The 21,607-nt window shown below is 31.7% G+C and overlaps 1 protein-coding gene across 1 annotated transcript; it reads right to left on the reverse strand.

The window, feature by feature from the left end:
* Nucleotides 1-1,209: 1,209 nt before the first annotated feature.
* Nucleotides 1,210-6,771, reverse strand: LOC124942237 (cyclin-dependent kinase D-1-like). Its single transcript, XM_047482697.1, has 7 exons — nt 6,500-6,771; nt 5,851-6,149; nt 5,670-5,778; nt 4,757-4,882; nt 3,335-3,570; nt 2,621-2,908; nt 1,210-1,687 (listed from the first exon to the last, which is right to left on the reverse strand). The coding sequence occupies exons 1-7, from the start codon at nt 6,608-6,610 to the stop codon at nt 1,642-1,644; spliced, it is 1,215 nt and encodes a 404-aa protein (XP_047338653.1). The 5' UTR covers nt 6,611-6,771; the 3' UTR covers nt 1,210-1,641.
* Nucleotides 6,772-21,607: the final 14,836 nt, after the last annotated feature.

Consider the following 21,607-nt stretch of genomic DNA (forward strand, 5'->3'; position numbering starts at 1 on the left):
AAATTATAACTAACCATCTTTGCAAATTTTTGTAACTAGCCTTGTTGATTAAAAAGAATTAATGCAAAAATAAAAATGTCTGCTCCTCGTATTCTTAATTGTCTTTAGTATATTGTAATCTTCTTAACCTAATAATATATACCAATTCTATAAATTAAAGAAAACTTCAGAGAATATTCCTCTTCAGAATAAAATGAAAAAAAAGTCAAGCATCATAGATTCATTAGTTATAGTATCCACAAACATAGGTTTATAGGTCAAACATAGGTTTATATGTAAAAAATGAGTGATAGAGAGAGAAATTGGAGAGCGAATAATTGTATCATGTTATTAGTTGAAAATAAAAAATGTGACTAGAAAGAATTTTTCAAAAGTGTTCATTTGACAAATAGTTTAATAGTGAATTTTAATTTGAATAATATTTGTAGGACTTATTTATGAATTTACTCCATAACTAGAACTAGAGTTATAAAAAAAAAAAAAAATTGATAACCGAACAAATAAAAAAATAGTTAATCGGTTCTAACTGTTCCATTCCAGTTAACTAATTTTTATCGATAAACAATTCGATTTTCAGTTGAACTATTTTTCTAGCGGTTGTAATAATTTAACTATATATTTTTATCTTATAATTTATATTAGTTATTTTTTTAAATATTAGATATATAATATTTAATAATTTATATATATTAATTATTTTTAAGTTTTAAAATATAATTTATATAAAATTATTTTAAAATACAAATCTAATTATATAACTATTTAAAAATGAAGACTTAAAATATATTATATTGTTACAATAATATAATATAATATAACATAGAAAAAATAAAAAAAATAAAAATAATATAGTAAGTGCAAATAAGAATTTTGAAAAAAAATCATTTAATAAATTTAGTATTTAATTTAAAAAATTAAATTATTGGTTAACGATTAAACCTACCGAAACCAGTAGAACAATAACCGATAAAATCGATATTAATACTGATCGATTTTAACTGATTTGTAAAATAAGAAATAAAATCGAAATTAACTGAAATGTTTAAACATCTAACTAAAACATAATAAAAAAAAACTTCTCTCTCAATTTGAAATCAAAATTTTTAACCAGATTTCAAATGAGATCATACTTTTTACCAAATGAAAAATTATATGTCACAACTAAAAAAGCTTGAATAAACCTAATTAAAAGAAAAGCCAAACTTCATATGAATTAGAAAAATTCCCATGAATATCAACTACCATAATAACACCAAATGTTATTAACTAACTAACTAAAAAATTGTTGCAACTACATCCCACCCTTTTTGTCATCATCTCAGTTCAAGTTAAAAAAAATTATAAGACCAAAAATAAAAATCCCAATATACCAAATATCTAAATCTTTCTCAAGAATAAAAAAAAAAATCAACTTTGTAGTCATTATTATCTTCTTCACGAAAAATCAATTGAAAGCCAGCATTTTTATGTGGCCCTCCAATAAATGGCTGCATTCCCAAAGAATTATCAAGTAACGATTTTACTAGTTGCTGTCAACCAATTCATTCCCTCAAAATTCACACGATCGTTGGAGTTTTCCACCGAGAGTAAAGATTAGGGTTTTTGATGGACAGCTAGAAACTCGGGTTATTCTTCATGCAGTTAAAATTCCAGATCTAACTTTCTCTTCAGATGTGTTCTGTCAGCACTGCAAAAAGGAATGTAATGATATGAAGATAGAATAAAGAAAAATTCCATCATTGCCAGATTATTAGAGAAATGTAGTCACTGTATTCTCTTTTTTTTTTTGCAGTTTCAGCAAAATGACAAAAAACGAATACATGGAAAACAAAGGTAAGCCAAGACATAGGTGAATCAAGCACACAACATGCTTTACACAATTAGAATAAGATAATTGGATCCAATTGAAAACCCGCCAATAAATTTCTGAATATGTGTCTAAACTAAGTTCTATTTGTAAACATGATCACATCTAGATTCACAACAGATGCGATATCTAACAGAAAAAAGAAAAAAAAAAGTGTTTACAAATGGGCCATATGTATAGTTTAGACTAGATTCATTGAAAGTTATTCCTTAGTCTCATCTCTATTTCTCTCTGGTCTTACCTTAAATTATTCTTTAGATCAATCCAACTCTATGTAACATCTTTCAAAGTGATTATTAAGTTACTTCTAAGCAATCTTGTGAGGATAAGAAGTATATTAAAATGTAGTGCATAACTAAAGAGTTGAAACAAATACAATTTGTCCTCTAAGGTTTTTTAGCAAAGGATCTTGAAGTGTTAAGCATAAAGATGTAGAAATTAAACTAGGAAAAGAATATTTGAAGCAAACCAAATATTCTGAGCTTACATCCAAGGCTCGTTTTTCTTCCTAAACTTTAAGAAATGGCTCAAAATACTTCCTGACATCATTTATTGGTCAACTCAAAAAAATCTTAAATCATCTCTACACAATTATTACAGCTCTTTAATCCCAATCATTGATTGTGATATTATTCATTTTATAAAGTGCATCGCAATAAATGATGACGAGGTGTAATTTGAGACATTTTAAGCATTTTTCCTTAAAAACTAATTAGATAAACAAACATGTTAAGCAACAATCATGCCACTTACCTGGTTATTCTTGGCCTAACCGGGGTTCCTGATCCAAATATAACGGAATCAACTGACATTGGTTGATGTTCATGTTCAGTCGTCCTCTCACCAGCTATTTGATGTACATTTCCTTCGTGCGCTACACGGTGTGACATAACTCTTCTTGACTTTCTTGGAGGAGACAGAAGAATAGTAGGACCATCAGCTTGATTATTGTCTGAAATCATTGAGTTCCGGGAATCCTTTTTCAGAGGTGGCCTTGGAAGCATAATTGGTTCAGTAGGTGGTGGTCCAGATGAAAAGTACCTGCCAAAAATATTGTAAATAAAAATTTCAATGGTGGTAGGGGTCCCACACATCTACTTTCCTCTCTCGGCGATGGGTAACCAAAAGTGATTAAGCGTATTAAACGCACTCCGTGATAGCAATGTGAATGAGCTTACGCTATCAAACGCATCAGAACGCGGAAAAATGGACCGAATAAGCAATAAGCTGGAGAGAATAAACTAAATCAAACTAACCCCTATAAAATATTGTGTATACCAAATGAAGCAACAAAGAAAAATATATACATTTTCTAAAGTAGTATTTAGAAAAACACCCTATATATATATCAAACGGAAAAAGAAAAATCATTATCAATTTAATTTTTGGCAATTCTCCAATTTTCCAATAGAATCGTTATTATGACAGAGATGGTGACAAAATACATGTTTGTGATAAATTCCATACCTGTGCTCCAAGGCTTGCTGAGCAGTGATTCTACCTTTGGGATCATACATAAACATCTTCGACAATAGATCCAATGCATCATCACTAGCCATAGGAAACAACTGCCGTAGAGGTTTTCCAGGAACATATTGATATTCCACATAATCCGGAAGATATTGCATATCAGGCCATTGAGAGGACTTTGGAGTCCCAAAAGCAGCAAATATCTTTCCCAGTTGATCCATATCGCTTTTACCCTGAAAGATAAAAGCCAATAGGTTAGATTTTGAGATATTAACGTTTTAAAATCTGAATTAGTGATCTAAATGCGTTTCTTGATGAGATTCCGTTTGGTATCCAGCGGTAGTTTCTGTAGGGCCCATTAAAAAAGCTAACATACAAAAACATTGTATTAACAGGGGATAAACAAAATGTGATCGTATAGAATCTTCTAGCGTCGAAGCTGTGTCGACATAGACCAAGGGTATTAACAATCTTTGTATTTTAAGATTGTCAAATAAATTTTACAAAATATATGAGTAAGCAAAATTTTCTAAATTTTGTCTTGGGTCATTTATATAAGGCATAGAAATATACTCTTATTTTTTAGTAAAAAGAAAGTGTAAACGTAAAATTAAATATGCATAAAAGTATCCCAAAAATATATGGAATTACAAAACGTATTTGAATCCAGATCAAAAATTATTTCTCGGTTTTTCAGCCGACTTCAGCTACATCTACACAAATGTTCCAAATGAGGCATAGAAAATTATATATATATACATTCTCTCAAGCATGATAAAAGAATACTTAATACTTGGTTTATCTATGAAAGTAGAACCAGTTTGTAGCAATTGATAGGGTTTAGGGGAAGGAATATTTGCTTAAAAGAATGGAATATGACATCCAGATTGAGAACATATGACTTACAACTCAAAGGTTTGAGAACAAACATCTACATTACAAACTTAAGGTTGCCTCCTGAGGGAGAGACAATCAAATCATATTGAATTGCAGACAAAAACATTATTTTGATGATATTACCATAACAAAAACCTTCCGCAAAAAAAAAAAAGAATTGCAGACGAAAACATGATTGTGATGATATTACCATTACAAGGAAATGCATTACAGAAGGGTCTATAGCAACATGCCTGCCTTCGGGAATCTTGAGTTTTTTTTTTCCACTTCTATTTTTCTGTTGTAAATGTTATTTAGCTGTTTATTTCGTTAAAAAGAAAAGTGTCTATAGCCTAGAGATCTAATAGAAGAATGAACCATGAATTAAATTTAATATGAAACCATTAATAACAAATAGATTAATAAGATATCAAACGATTGAGACCAACTAAACCGACAGAAGACTTTTATTCTTTGGGACCACCATCATAAGATTTAAGATGTTGCCTAAATTAACTTACAACAACAACAACCTGAATTCACCTGTAGCAAGGGTTTCCGTAGGAGGAGTTCAGCAAATATACAAGCTGCAGCCCAAATATCAACTGCAGGACCATAAGCCTTGGCACCAAACAACAACTCAGGTGCCCTATACCATCGAGCAAAGACCTACAAATAAGAATTGTACATTAGATATAACATAGGTTTGGGTCTTGTTTCATGAAAAACATTATTATACAAACATAAAATCTATGCAACTAGTAAGACATTCTACTCTTTCAATTTCCATTGGAATCTATCATGTGTGTGCATTCATTACAAATAAATTTCATCAGCATATGTATATAATCCCTTTCTTAGATTGTTAAGCTCTAAACCTCATAAACCATTCCTAAGACAATTAAGAGAAGAATCATTAACATAAAACAAATATTGAAATGAAATGATGCACATAAATAACCACCTACGTATATCCGATACTTCTATAACATTGATGAGATATATTATACATAGTAGTAACTCGAGATTCCTACAAATATCAAGGACCTGAGCACTAAATTAGGAATTATAGAGACATATTGCAGAATCAAATGACTGAAATAGATTTCCATATTGCAAAAGGTCAGCAAAAATAATGTTTAAAAATAGATAATAATACATAGAAGTCACCACTTCTATCCTAATAATACTTATGTTTATGAGTAAATCCTACATTGACTATAGCCCAAAATAAACTATTTCAGGCACTAGAATAATACATCATGAACCTCCCATCCATCCGCACTTGGGGTAATTTTGTACAGGTAGCATTTCCCAATCTATGTAATTTTCCAATGGGATTGTCACAGATTGTGACAAAATAGTATTTTCTAAATAAGCTCAATACAAAGTATGGACTGTGAAGTCAACAATTATGCATCAACTACAGTTCACAAAAGAAAACAGATAAGCATACCTGGTGAGTGAGTTTACGATCAGGACTTCCATAAAGACGAGCTAAGCCAAAATCTGCCAACTTTAGTTGTCCATTGGGTCCTATTAATAAATTGTTTGGTTTCATATCCCTGAAAAAGAGGAGTCTTAAAACTAAGTACTAGAAATATATGGCATCAGTTATTAATGAGATAAAGACATGCCTATGCAAGACCCATTTCTTGTGGCAGAAAGCAAGACCCTTCAGTGTCATCTGAATATATGATTTTATATCTGCTGGTGAAAGAACAATATTTTTATCATGGATAACAGCTTCTAGATCCGTTTCCATAAACTCAAACACAAGGTGCAAGTTTTCCTTATAAGGGAATGCATCACTCAGTTCAATTATGTATGGATCTTTCATTTCCTTAAGCAATTTGATTTCTCTCAGAGCTGTAACATTCACCCCTTCCTTCTGCTTCCCAAGTCGGATTTTCTTAATAGCAACTATATTTCCTGTCTGAAAAAATCATTTAAAAGGACCCTCAACATCAGGAAGAACAAGCAACATACATTAGCAAAATACTTCAAAAAACTGTCACAAAAATTAACTCAAGAAAGGTAAACATAATTCAATTATTCAATCTAGATAGATAGACAGATAAACAATCTTCCCAACAATATATTTCAAGAGCAAGAAAAGGAAGCTGAAGTGTTAGCTGGAGGGACAACAACGATCACAACGCAAAATATAAAAAAAGAACTAATCTTTCAATTTCAAGAAAGCGCGAGAAGATCGGAGCAGTAAAAGAGAATCTAATATAGCATGATTCAACCCTAGTTCTCAAAAGGGTGAAAAGAAAAACGTACCTTGGTGTCGATAGCCTTGTAAACGACGCCATAAGTTCCTTCGCCAAGAATCTCGCGCTTTAGATACCGATCTGCTACTTTCTTTGACAACTTGTAATCGGATTCTACCATTGATACAACTTCGGATGGATAGATAGATAGATAGATAGATAGATCCTCTCTTTCACTTTAACGATTATACTTACTTCACAAACTTGTTGAATTCCTAGATTGTATCTTCAACTAAGAGCTGATTCTGGCAACTTCCGTTAGGAATTGATCCATTGTAAGATGCAAAAGGTGAAGGGGAGGAGCGTAGAGAAGAAAGATAAGCGATTCGGAAGAATACAGCTATGAAGAAAACCCCTATATATATGAAAGAGGTCTTGATTAAAACGGCTACTTTCAGCCGGTTCGAAACAGAACAACGGCTCAGTGAAACATTACTCAAAATATATTATATTAAAACATTAAGGTAATTAGAAAATATTTCCAACAATTTTTTTTATTTAAAATTGTATTGTCTTGATCAGAATTCATGCATTATCCGAGTTTATTATCGGGTTTTAATTGAAAATCGCATCAAAATATTGTATGTTTATTTTCGGGATTTTCTTGTTAATAAGACATAAAGAGAGTTAAAAGGAAGCGTGGCTCCAAAGGTATCGATAAGAGAAGATCGAGTTTATTTTAAAATGCAATTGAGGGAAGGGAAATCAAACTAAGTATAAAAGGAAGAGAATATGCAATTCCGCGCGATTTTTTGTAATTCCGTTATATTTACTTATAACCACGTATTTTTGTAGTGCTAGTTTCGCTCTTTTTATTAATTAATAAATTTGTCGCTTTATTAACAAATAAATAAATAAATTGGATTTAGTAAATCCTCATAATATTTACATAATTTGATTTCTCAAATTTAAATACAAAAGTTGTAGAAATGGTGTTCAACCTAGCACATTCAAACATTGTGGTCACAATCTTGACAATGTGACAGTTTTGGTAAGTCAATTTCTTGACGGGCTTCTTAATACTTTCAAAATCTATGTATTGCCTATTGAAGATTTTAATGAGAAAATTAGCTTTTCAAATAAGATGGATGATAAGTTAAATAAGCGATAGTGAGATTAGGGTTTTTCACAGTTTTGTTTTGCTTTTGAATTTTAAAAATTATGTACGACTTTTTAATTTGTTTTAATGTATGTTTCGCACTCTTCGTTAATGAATAAAAAATTTGTTTTATTAACAAAAAAAAAATTTAATTTAGTAAATCCTCACCTACTATTTAAACAAGTGAAGGCATCAAAATTAAATACATTGAGTTAGTGTAAAAATCGTGTTAAACACCGGCAATCATTCAACAAACATGACCTATCAGAATCTTAATGATGTTGGACATACTTGGTTAGTCAATTTCTTCCCCTTCATATTAATAATTTCAAAATGTATGTCTTGTCAATTTGATAATGTAACGAAAAAATTAAGCTTTTCAAGTAAGATGAATGATGAGTTAAATAAGCGATTATAACATTATGGTTTTTCACTGTTATGTCTGACTTTTGAAATTTAACAACTCGATAGGAATTAGATAGTCCTAATTTTCTTATTATTTCACTAGTTTTTAACATAATTATTTTCTTACCGTATCACAAGTACTAAGTGGGAACGTACAAACAAGAAGAGAAAATTGTGTCACATGAGTGTTTATTTGTTGAAAATGTTATAAAATTTGTTCATTTTCAATTATAGCAAAAATCTCATTATAGATGTGTATTACGAAACTGTCATTCATCCACTCATCCTCTATTACGTAAATCAGTCTTGATAATTTTCATCGCAAAAAAGACCATTTCAACATAAACAGTCATAACTAGTAAAACTCAATCAAACGATATACTAATTAAAAAATTGTATCATTCCCCGTTTCAACCATTGAAAAACTATATACTAATGAAAAACGATATACTAATTCATGCTCCCTCTTTGTAGCAAAACCGCCATTGATTTAATCATATAAGTTGAATAAGACCTACTTATCCACAACAAGAAAGAACATGAAGAATTCTGATTGCCTCCTCTGCCGCTCTAAAAACCAAGACCTCCTTTACACCGACATCCAAGATTTGGACAACAATCTTAACCAACGATTCTACCTCTCATCATCTTCGAATTCAACCAATCTCCCGGATTGAGCGCATCTCGAGTGTTGGAGAAATCGAATAATAGCACATGTTTAGCAATCTAAAAATATACAAGCTACAACAAAAGGTCTAACAATTCTTTTTCCCCTTCTGTATAATCAAATGGGCAGCCAATTCAATTGAGCATCGACTAATCAAACAATTAAAGAAACAGAGAGAAAGACACCAAAATTTTACGTGGAAAACCCAAATTAGGTAAAAACCATAGCACACTTCGGCCACTTAAATCATCCACTATATCAAATGGGTATACAATGTTGTTCAATACAAGCTTAGAGGTAATCTAATCAAAGTTATCAATTAACCTCATTCTAACTTGTCATTCACCTACATTATCATCATCACTAAAGATGGTTAACCAAATGGAGAAGAGATAAAGAAAATTAGAAGAATAACATGCTGCTTCAATGGAGAAATTGTTGTTTCAATAGAGGAAGAACTACTTCAATGGAGGAAGAGGGAGAGAGAACAAAAATTAAACTGCTGTGTTTTTTTTCCTTAATTAAATATGCCCTAATGGGCTTTATTAATTTGTCAGGCCCAGCTGCCAAATGAGCTGACCCAAAAAATCTCCCCCGTCAGTGCAACTTTGCGGGCTCTAATAAACCTGCTCTCTCCCGACAATCTTCAAACTTGTCCATAGGCAAGGACTTCGTAAACATATCGGCACCATTCTCACTTGTATGAATCTTCTCCAAGTTCAGCTCTTTTGCCTCAAGCACATCACGTATCCAATGATATCTCACGTATATGTGTTTGGATCTCGAATGAAAAGTTGGATTCTTTGAGAGATGAATGGCATTTTGACTGTCGCAAAACAAAGTGAACTTCTCTTGCTTTTGGCCCAACTCTTGTGGGAACTTCTTCATCCATAACACCTCTTTACATGCCTCAGTAGCTTCAATATACTCAGCTTTTGTAGTAGACAAAGCAATACACTTTTGTAACCTTGACTGCCACGAAATAGCACCGCCTGCAAAGGTAACCAAAAAACCTGATACAGATTTTCTTGAATCAACATCACCCGCCATATCAGAATATGTAAAGCCTTCCAAAATAGGAGTATCACTTCCAAAGCATAAATGTGCTTTTGAAGAGACTCGAAGATATCTGAGAATCCACTTAACAATCAACCAATGTTCTTTTATAGGTTGGAGAGATACCGACTAACAACACCAACTGCGTGTGCTATGTCCGGTCTTGTACATACCATGACATACATAAGACTACCAACTGCGGAGGCATAAGGTACATTCTTCATTTCATCTTTCTCTTTCTCACTTGTAGGACATTGTTCAGAACTCAACTTGAAATGACCTACAAGTGGAACTGAAACCGGTTTTACATTTTTCATTACAAACATCTCAAGTACCTTCTCAATGTACTTCTCATGTGATAGCCAAAGTGTTTTATTCTTTGTCTCTTGTGATTTTCATGCCTAGGATCTGCTTCACTGAACCCAAATCGTTCATCGCAAAAGACTTGTTCAAATCTCTTTTGAGCTTCTCAATTTTCGCAATATCTTGCCCAACAATCAACATATCATCAACATAGAGCAGGAGAATAACATAATCATCAACACCGTATCTCTTGATGAAAACACAATGATTAGAAGTAGTCTTACTGTACCCATTTGATTCTATGAAGGAGTCAAATTTCATGTACCATTGTCTAGGCGCTTGCTTGAGCCCGTACATACTTTTCCTCAACCTACAGACAAGATCTTATTTACCTTTAACTTTGAAACCTCCGGGTTGTTCCATAAAGATCTCTTCGTCCAAGTCACCATGGAGAAATGCAGTCTTCACATCTAGTTGTTCAATTTCCAAATCTTCACTAGCAGCCAATGCTAACACAACTCTGATGGATGACCTCTACACAACCGGTGAGAAGATCTCTTCAAAATCAATACCCTTTTTATGTCCAAAGCCCTTCACAACCAGTCTTGCTTTGTATCGAGGTTGTGAGCTATTCTCTTGATGCTTCAACTTGAATACCCACTTGTTCTTCAAAGTCTTCTTTCCTTTCGGAAGTTTTACCAAGTCATAAGTATTGTTCTCTTGCAAGGAATTTATCTCTTCTTGTATTGCCACCGACCACTTGTTCTTGTTTTCATGAGACAATACTTCTTGATAGGTTTCTGGTTCTCCCCCGTCAGTCAACATCACATACTCATTAGGAGGATACCTACTAGAAGGTTGTCGTTTCCTACTAGATCTTTTAATATGTTGATCATCAAGTGGCTCTAGAGAACTATCATCATCTTGTTCGGCTTCCTCTGTTGGCTCAGCATCAACTAGAGGAGTCTCATCAACCTCAACTTGGGCATTTCCCACATCATTGGGTTGTGATTGTAGTGTACGAATCCTACCATTATCGGGAAATTCCTTCTCCGTAGACTTCGACTTTTCTTTTTCTCAAAGTCTTCAAAGGTTTGATCTTCAAAGAATATCACATCTCTACTTCTAATGAGTTTCTTGTTAACCGGATCCCAACATCGGTACCCAAATTCTCCGTGGCCATACCCAATAAAGATACGCTGTCTCATCTTGTTATTAAGCTTAGCTCTCTCATCTCGAGGAACATGAACAAACACTTTACAACCAAAAACTCTCAAGTGATCATAAGAGACGTCTTTACCTCTCCAAATCTTTCTAGAACGTCGCCATCTAAAGGACTTGAGGGTGAAAGATTTATCAGATCAACCGATATCTTCATTGCCTCTCCCCAAAAAGATTTTGGCAACTTAGCATGAGACAACATACACAAAATTCTATCAGTGATAGACCTGTTCATCCTCTCTACGACTCCATTCTGTTGAGGTGTGTTTGGCATAGTCTTTAAAAGCTTGATCCCATGACTTTTACAGTATTCCACAAATGGTCCTCTATATTCGCCATTATTATCCGAACGAACACATTTCAACTTCTTTCCAGTTTCTCTCTCCACTTCAGCATGAAACAACTTGAAGTAATTCAATGTTTGATCCTTAGTCTTCAAGCAATAGGCACACACCTTCTTGGAGCAATCATCGATAAAAGTGATGTAATAATGAACACCACCTAAAGTCAAGGAATCCATAGAACATATGTCTGTGTGAACCATATTTAGGATTTTGGGCTTCCTAGATGGAGAGAAACTTTTGAAGGAAACTCTATGTTGCTTACCAACTAAGCAATTTGTGCATGTCTTCAAATCTGTGGACTTTAAGCCCTGAAGATCGATTGTCTTGGAGAGAACTCGCAAGCCATTATGACTTAAGTGACCAAGTCGCTTATGCCAAAGTTGTGCTGAACAATCATTAACTGCATTTTCTTCTCCCTGTAAAACTTAGTCTCTGTCACATAAAGAGAACCGACCTTCTTTCCTTTAGTTATCACTAAAGACCCCTTAGTGAGTTTCCATTTTCCTTCACCAAATTAATTATGATAGCCCTCATTATCAAGAATACTAGTAGAGATCAAATTCATCCGAATATCGGGAACATGTCGAACATTCTTCACAAGTAGCTTGCACGAAGTGTTAGTATTCAAACAGACATCTCCTTTTCCAACAATCTTACACGTAACATGGTTTCCCAACATCACTGAACCAAACTTTCCACTAGTGTAAGAAGCAAATATATCACAACGATTGGTGATATGATAAGAAGCACCCAAGTCTACCATCCATTGTGTATCTTGAGAAACAAGGTTGATATTATCATTGTCGTAAACAATAACGATGTCGTTACCACCCACATTTGCAACCTTACTACTTCCATCTTGCTTATTCTCCTTTTGTTCCCGCTTCAAAGATCTGCACTAATACTTCTTGTATCCTGGCTTGCCACAATGATAACATGTAATCTCTTTTCTCGAGCTGGATATTCCCCGTGACCTGTCTGAACTGGCACTACGATTCTTTGGAGTTTTACTTTTACTTTTACCCCTTCTCTCAGTCACGAACACCTGACTTGGTGTCGAGAAACCCTGTTCTTTTCTTCTAGCCTCTTCATTCAACACACTCTCTTTCATCATTTTCAAAGTGAGCTTACCTTGTGGAACAGAATTGGTAATTGAAACCACAAGTGTCTCCCAACTATCGGTAGTGAATTAATCAAACACATAACATGAAGTTCATCATCAAATTTCATTCCTATCGCAGCCAACTCATTTAGAATACCTTGAAAAGCATTTAGATGCTCGGACATAGAAGACCCATCTTGATATTTCAACGAGCATCCTAAATAGAAATGCTCTGTTTTGAGCTGTTCTTATCATACAGCTCACTCAAAATAGTTCACACTTTATGAGAATTAACCTCAGTAGCCACATGTTGATACACACTATTGTCAACCCATTGCCTGATTTTACCAACTTCCTTTCTATTCAGCTTCTTCCAATCTACATTTGTCATAGCCTCTGGTTTGCCTTTATCACCCAAAATAGTGTCTTCATAATCATAATTACACAATAAGTCCTCCATCTGCGACTTCCAGATTATGTAATTGGTAGCTGTGAGTTTGATCATCGTGCCATTACTACTCAACGATTCTTCCATTTGAATTATACAAGAATCACCACCAAACGAACTCAGCTCTGATACCACTTGTTGGAGAAATCGAATAATAGCACTTGTTTAGCAATCTAGAAATAGACAAGCTACAATAAAAGGTCTAACAATTCTTTTTCCCCTTCTGTATAATCAAATGGGCAGCCAATTCAATTGAGCATCGAATAATCAAACAATCAAAGAAACAGAGAGAAAGACACCAAGATTTTACGTGGAAAACCCAAATTAGGTGAAAACCACAGCACACTTCGGCCACTTAAATCATCCACTATATCAAATGGGTATACAATGTTGTTCAATACAAGCTTAGAGGTAATCTAATCAAAGTTATCAATTAACCTCATTCTAACTTGTCATTCACATACATTATCATCATCACTAAAGATGGCTAACCAAATGGAGAAGAGATAAAGGAAATTAGAAGAATAACCTGCTGCTTCAATGGAGAAATTGTTGTTTCAATGGAGGAAGAACTACTTCAATGGAGGAAGAGGGAGAGAGAACAAAAACTAAACTACTGTGTTTTTTTTCCTTAATTAAATATGCCCTAATGGGCTTTATTAATTTGTCAGGCCCAGCTGCCAAATGAACTAACCCAACATCGAGCGAGACAAGCCCCCAACCCTCGAAGGAAGGAACTAACTTTCTCAAAACCCATGTCGAGGAAAGACTGAATCTTCCTCAAAATCGTCCCTTTAAAAGGCGACGACTCAAGTGCTATCAAGACGGTGGAAATCTCGCAGGCGGTTGCTAACAAAGACGGTTGCTTCTTTGACGACGAGGGGATTGGACTTAGAATTGGCCATGAGAGGATTAATCTCTTGAGGGTGTGATTTGGAATTCAGGAGTCAGCTAGTGCATAAGAAGCCCATGGTAGGCCCGATTTGGTTACGCCAAAATTTGTATAGAATGAGGCAGCGAATAATGTAACATTGCACAAGTCACCTTATAAATTTGTCAATTTCTCTCTTAAAAAAATTAATTAATAATTTTTATCTCTTTAATTTTTTATTATAAAATTATTATAAATATTCATTTAATTTGAAATTAAATCATCATAAGATAAAATTTTAATTATTATGATGATTTAACTCAAATTATAAATTACTAATATTCAACTTAGATTAAAATAAAATACTGAACTATAAAAAAAAATTCAAATATTATGTGCTAGTTGAACTGAATTTTTAATATATCTAATGAGAAAATGAAAAAAAAAATTAAGGGAAATAAAAAAAATTTTAAAAAGAAAAATAATAGTTTAATCAAATATATAAATATTTAAAAATATACATTTATATATTTTATTAATTTGATTTATTCATTCTCCGTATTATTGTATTATTACTCCTTTTAAAAATACATAAATTAATTAATTAACTATTAACCCATAAAAATTAATAGATAAAAATAATAATTAATTAAATTAGAAAAACAATTAATTTTTTTATATTTAACTTCTTTTTCTCCCATATAATATATATATAATTTAATAATTTTCAATTATTACTTTTAAAAATGTATAAACAAATTAATTAATTCAAATATATAAATATATAATTAAAAAAAAAAAGAGAAAGAAATATAAATAATGTGAAGAGAGATAAATTATTACCAAAAAAAATAAAAAAATAAAATTTTCAATTAGGCTTAATCATAATCCTAATCACTTTTTCACCTCAATCATTTTACTTTGTTACAAAAAAATTTCATCTATCATTACTTAATATATATATATTATAGTCGTCATTTGGGTTAGGCACGTTGAGTTGACCCGCCCCGTCAAATAGTTTAGACGAATTGGATTGAAATATTAGCAACTTATTTAGAAGTGGACCTATACGGGTCAGCCTGCTCGGGTCGCGGGCCTATGCGGGTCAGTCTTGGGTTGGCCCGCGAATTGGCAAAAAAAAATTAATCTGATTTATAGTCTTATAGGCATATGCCGCATAACCCTAGTTTTTTCTCTCCCAAAGAAAGACGACGGAGGAAAAGAATTTTACATGGATTATATCTCGAATGATAATATTTAAAGAAAGTTGACTTTACTGAAATTTTTATTTATGAAATTTTTAAATTTTAATTATTTTGTTGAACTATTTGGTCAATTAATGTATAACGATAGACAAGACTTTTGTTTGATGTGTATTATGACAATTTGATCATGTTTTTAACTCTTGTTTTTTAGAACTATTAATTATTTTTATTTATTTTTATTTGTATTGAGACAATTTGGCCCGCCTAACCCGCACACACCTTGGGTTGGGTTGGGTTGGGTTGGGTTGGGTTGGGTTGGGTTGGGTTGGGTTGGAGATTTTCATTCCGCCGGGATAGTGGGCCGGCCTGCCGTCGACCCGTCAAACGATGAGTTTGGATAGTTAGGCCCGCTCCGCTATGGGTTGGCCCGTCTGACCGCTCTAATATATATATATATATATATATATATATATATATATATATATATATATATATATATATATATATATATATATATATATATATATATATATATATATATATATATATATATATATATATATATATATATATATATATATGAGAAATATGCATGACTTAAACTTAATATTGAAAGGTTAGTTGGGAATTGATGTTGAATATTATGTCAAGAAAGAGGACAGGACAAATGTGAATTTTATTGATTTGATTTTGTTTAATTCACAACTAAGTTCTTTTGTTATCATCAATAGAAGTTCCAAGGACTTCTCTCTAATTATTCTAGAGGCATAAGACAAAGAAAATATCCTCTATAGTGATGGAAGTATTGGCTGAGTTGATGCAGAATCACTACAACAAAAAAGACCTACGGCGACGCTTAAAAGATTTCTGCCAACTTTTAAAAGTGTCGCCAAAAATATTACCGACGTTTATTCTTGCGTCGCCAAAAGAAGGGTGGGCGTAAGTTTTTACCATGCTTATTTAAGCGTCGGTACATGCGTTGCCAAAAGACAGAAGTTTTAACAACGCTTAGAAAACGTTGGTAATAAATTCCAAACATCGCCAAAAGTCTTAGTTTTAAACTAATTTTTAACAATTTTTTAAAAATTTTATTTATTTATTTTCATTCCTTCTTTCGTTTTTGATGTTATTTTAATTTTTATTATAAATTAAATAAAAACACCAAAATTAGCAAAGCCTTATATATTCAACAACCCCTTAACCAAACTGAAGGAAATATTCATACTTTGTTGAATAGAAATAGGGGATATTTTTGTAAAGTACTTAGTTTTTTAGGCTACTAGAACTTGTGACTCTACTCTTGAGTTTCCTTTTTTTTCCGGCTTCGTTAATTGAAAACTTTATTCTCTCTTTCACTAAATCGCACGAGCATTTGCAGGAAACCGGATCAATAAAAGGCATTTTGTTGGCCATATCTAGCTTCAAAGTAGAGAGAGGCTAGCGTGCAATAGCTTCTCTAATAGAGGCTCGCTCCTCTACTTGCTGCACTCGCTATCTACTAAATGAGCCTTACTGCCTCCCGGCCCGGTCCCTTGATTTAATCAACAATAAAAGTTCAGTAAAAGTGAACAACCCAACTTCTTTGTTTGAAGCTTTGCCACTTTTTCTATACTTACGGGAATGAAAGTGTCGAAAGGTGAAAAAAGGGAAAAGAGGCCTTTACAAAAAGTATGAAAAACAAAAAACGGAATACCTAAGTTGCCTTTTTATCTTTGGACTTTGACCTGGATTCTGAAGACATTTCCTGCAAACTAAATTTTTTTCTACAAAAACACAAATAATAATTCAGTCAAAACATTTTAATATAATAAAAGTTAAATAATTAAATAAATTTAAAAACATTAGTTAGTTAACTTACAACTCATGTTCTATTTATTTAAATAAAATGCATTAAATTTCAAATAATTAGCTCTTATGAGGGAGAAGTTCTTAAAACCTTACTACTTTTTATCCTTTGACAATTTGAATATGGGCAATCTTTACACTTGAACACACATACTAGAAAATATCTCTACAAGAATAATATCACACATAATAATGGTGCAGAGTTATGTTTTAAGAGTTTCATTTACCAATTTTTTCAAAAACATCACGCTCTTGTTCACCTTTAAGCTTCTTATTTTTCCAGAGTATGCAATACTATACTCCAATACCAAAAATACCACAATTTCCCGCTAATTTCCTGCATTTCTTTAACGTCATACAAAGATGGTTTTTGGAAATAATTTGTTTTTTCTTATGAAATATTGACAAGCTTGGGATTACCTGTTTAGATGTCATCATGTTTGGGTTCTGGCATAGAACAACTTGATGCAAGTTTCTGACCTGGTAACCAACCAACATATGGAGAAGCTATTAGAAAACTAACCCAATTCAATGAATTAATATATTTATATCAAGTTTTGAGAATTCATTACTTGTGTTATGACACTGAAGTGGACTACTTATCTCTGCAATCAAATCAAAAATCTTTCAAAAACTCTGAGTTGAATCACTAAATATAACTTCTAAGAGTGGTAAGTAATCTCACTTGAGGCACTAATGAAGGCTAGAAGATCCTGTAAACCACAAGAAAATACAGTACAAGAATGCATTACTTAAGAAATTCAATAAAAACAAACAATATTTGAAGTCAGTTTTTGTTTTCTCCATGGACATCATCAAGAAGACAGTTGACAGAAACATGCAAACTTAGTAATACAGATGAAACAAACATATATGGGCCATAAGCAGATCCACATGTTCAGACTGATTCGAAAATTACAGGCAATTAGTTTCTCATGTGGATCCAAATTCAGATCCAAAAATTGAAAGAGTTTCCAAATGGGAAGTAAGTGAACAATTGGGTTATGAATTTTCGAGATTGAAGCAACTAAAAGAGTAAATTTAATTAATGAAGATGAAAAAGCACAAGCTACCATAGCAGTGATGGCGATTGGACAAATGATGGGCCATGCATTTTCGAAAATGCTACACAACCCCAAGGTACACGATTGTCTGCCAATATTCTGCCAATGTGAAAAAATAAACATTAGCATCAAAGAAGCCATTATAGAACAAGTTCAATGCTTCCAATATCAATAACAGTTATATTACTATGATAATCAATGTAAAAGGATTAACGTTGTTTCCTCACAAATGAGTTCCACATATGCATCATTTGCTTTTCATGTTTGGTAACGTCCACAAAATCATCAAGCATCTGCAACGACAAAGCGTAAATTGGTTGGAAAATAAAGATTTTGATTTTGCAAGTATGCTAAATCAACAATCATTTTATCACATTACTAAAGTTGAAACTTATGTTCTCATTTTAAATATCGAGCAATTCTTTATTTAATTTTCTAATCTAATATAGAATCTTTCCAACCCGACAAGGTAGCTCAAGTGAAAAGAGTCTTGTCCCAAGGAATAAACATTGGTTCATCACATGAAATATTGTATAAAAATAAAACAGTTTAAAAGCACTAAATATGTGCACCTCCGGAAAACAATGTGATTCACAATTTTATTTACTTGTACAATCAAACACAATACACATTTATTATTATCACGTATAAAGTGAACAAAAGCAAAGGATTCACAAATGCATCCAGGAAATTATTTTTTGTGAAAGATAAGATGGTGAAACAAATGAACAGTGCGAATCTGCTAGCCCTTCAAATTTTCAAAGCTATGACAGCTAAGAAAGCCCAAGAAATGAATCAAACAAACATACCTGTCGATCTTCAAAATTGGCAACATCATCGTCAACCTCATCTTCATTGTCACAATCTGACAAAACTTGTTCCAATGCCATAGGTTGCAATCAGAAATTTACACTTTAGACAATAATTAGTGATATAAAAATTCAATGTCAAGATCTTTATTCATAAATCAACTATTTTCAAGAAAATATCATTATAACATTCATCACAGTGAAGATTTGGCCAGCATTCAAGTATGGATCTGCTAATTGAATAGGCCAGATTAAAGTCTTAAACTACATAGTATTTATGTCAGATTTGAGCTTGAAACTCGTTTACGGTTCAATGAACTATCAAAAGTAGGTGCAAATGAGAAAATTGAAACAGAACTTTAATATTTAAATATGCTAATAATGTAGTTACAAAACTCATGGAAGAACACTTGTAATTTTACAATTATTTAGGAAAATTACTAAAATAATTATAGCCCTTTCAGAAACAATTTTAATTAAAGTGCAAGTAACCCACATGGTACACGTGTATAGTAAAGCTTGATAATTGATAGAGATTATGAAGATTAGACAAAGGCATCTCACATGTGCTCTATGGGAGTGAAAGAATGGGCGTTTCTGCAAAAGGCACGACTGAAACAAAGAATTTAATGAAGAACTAAATTCAGATCATGTAGCATGAGAAGAGTCCAAAAAAATTTTAAACAAGTTTATAGAAAACATCAAACATTAAAGTGGTTATAGATGCAAAGATTTAAGGAACAAATATTTCAACAAATGAATAGATGATTAAGCAGTTGATAAGGCAATCAAATGAATAGACCTAGATCGGTACGCTCTTTAAGATAAAAATTATTACTTAAGAAATCATTCAACTACTGCAGTTGTGTTTTACTAATAAAGTAATAAAATTTCCCTTTTCAAATTTTGAAACTCTTTAGCCACAAATTTTGAAAAACTCAGAAACATACCTAAAAAGGGAGCAACTTCCCCGACCCGCAGATCAAGGAAAGCCCTAATGGACAACGATGTACACGTTTGATTCCATACCGAGGCCGATTTCTAAAGAACGTCTTTAGAAAGGCATTTTGTTGCTACACATTCAATCAAAATGTTGTCCTAAATTAAGAAGACATCTCTGAATTATTTATTTCTAATATGACTTTTCGTCGTTTCAAACTAATGATCAAATTGTAACTGAAAGATTCAATACATACTAATAAAAGAGAATTCCGATATGGAGGTCTTATATGAAACATCACGTTCGTTTTAGAGAATTTAGGTTAACATCTTAAAGGTTATAATGACATAATATTATTCAAACTTTGAGCTACAATCTACAAAAATATACTTCCTAAACTCATATAGAAAAACGAAAATCCCCTATGGTAAACAGAAAATGAATGGGTATTGGACTTTTATTTTATTTTATTTATGTATACTGATTCTAATCAAATCATAATCAAATCAGAAAATGATTTTGGTATTTTTTTATATATATATTTTATATATATTGTTTCTTAATTTAAAAAATATATATAAGTTAAATTCTTATTCTTAAATATAATATAATGTTTAATTTATATTATTTTTATTTTTAATTAAATTTAAATAATAATTAAATAAAAGACAGATGTTAATAAAAAAAATTAATAATATTGTAAAAAAATTTAAAAATATGTTATATAAAAATTAATAATTAAAATTTACTATTAATAAAATTTTAAGTTAAATTTAATTTTAAAACATTAAAATAATAAAATATTTATAAATTTTAAAATTAAAACATAAAAAATATTAAATTTAGAATATTTGAATTATAAGTTTTTTTTATATAAAAAAATAAAGGTGGTAATATAGGTATAAGGGTTTGACAAAAGTTTTTTCTTTTAACTTTTACCCACACTTAATATGCGTTGGCATATAAAGGTCGCTGAAAGTATGTTTTGTTGTAGTGAATGCATAGAATTTTCATATTCTTCCTATTCAATTTTAAAATTAATTGTTTTTTATATTTTTTTATGCATGATCCGAACTCAGAATTTAACTCGTAAAGGTTGCAAGACTTGTAATCAAAATTGAATTGTAAGCTCGTAATTCAAAATAATAATAATTATTAAATCAAAATAAAAAATAACTAATTATCAAATTAATAAAAAATAATATTTTAAATATTTACATAGAAAAGATATATTTACATATTATTATATTTGTATTCATAAAAAAAAAAACAAATCTCCACCCATCTTATATCATTTTCATGGTTCTCATTATATAATATATTATTAATAAGATAATCTAATTCCTCTTTCACTATTTCTATTATTTCTTATTAAAAAAAAACCACCAAATCTCAAACCTATCAGCTGCATATATAACTAGAGGGTTGACACTTGACACACTTTCTCAGGTGGGCAACTACATCATTTTAACCTCATGATTCTAGTCCCGAGTGCGTATCTAGGGGCGGATCTATGTAGTCCACCCCAATTTTTTTTTACAGTAAAAATATGATATTACCCCCAAATTTCTTAAAATTTTTAATATAATTCTCTCTTTGTTTATCTAATTATTAAAAAATTGTAAAATTTACTTTTATCCACTCGTTTTATCTAAAATTTGTTCGTTAATTTTTTTAACTCACTCTAAATTTTTTCAAGTCCACTCCAACTCTAAATTCTAGATCCGTCTCTATGTGTA

Source organism: Impatiens glandulifera, chromosome 6 (genome assembly GCF_907164915.1).
Source record: "Impatiens glandulifera chromosome 6, dImpGla2.1, whole genome shotgun sequence".
NCBI lineage: Eukaryota > Viridiplantae > Streptophyta > Magnoliopsida > Ericales > Balsaminaceae > Impatiens > Impatiens glandulifera.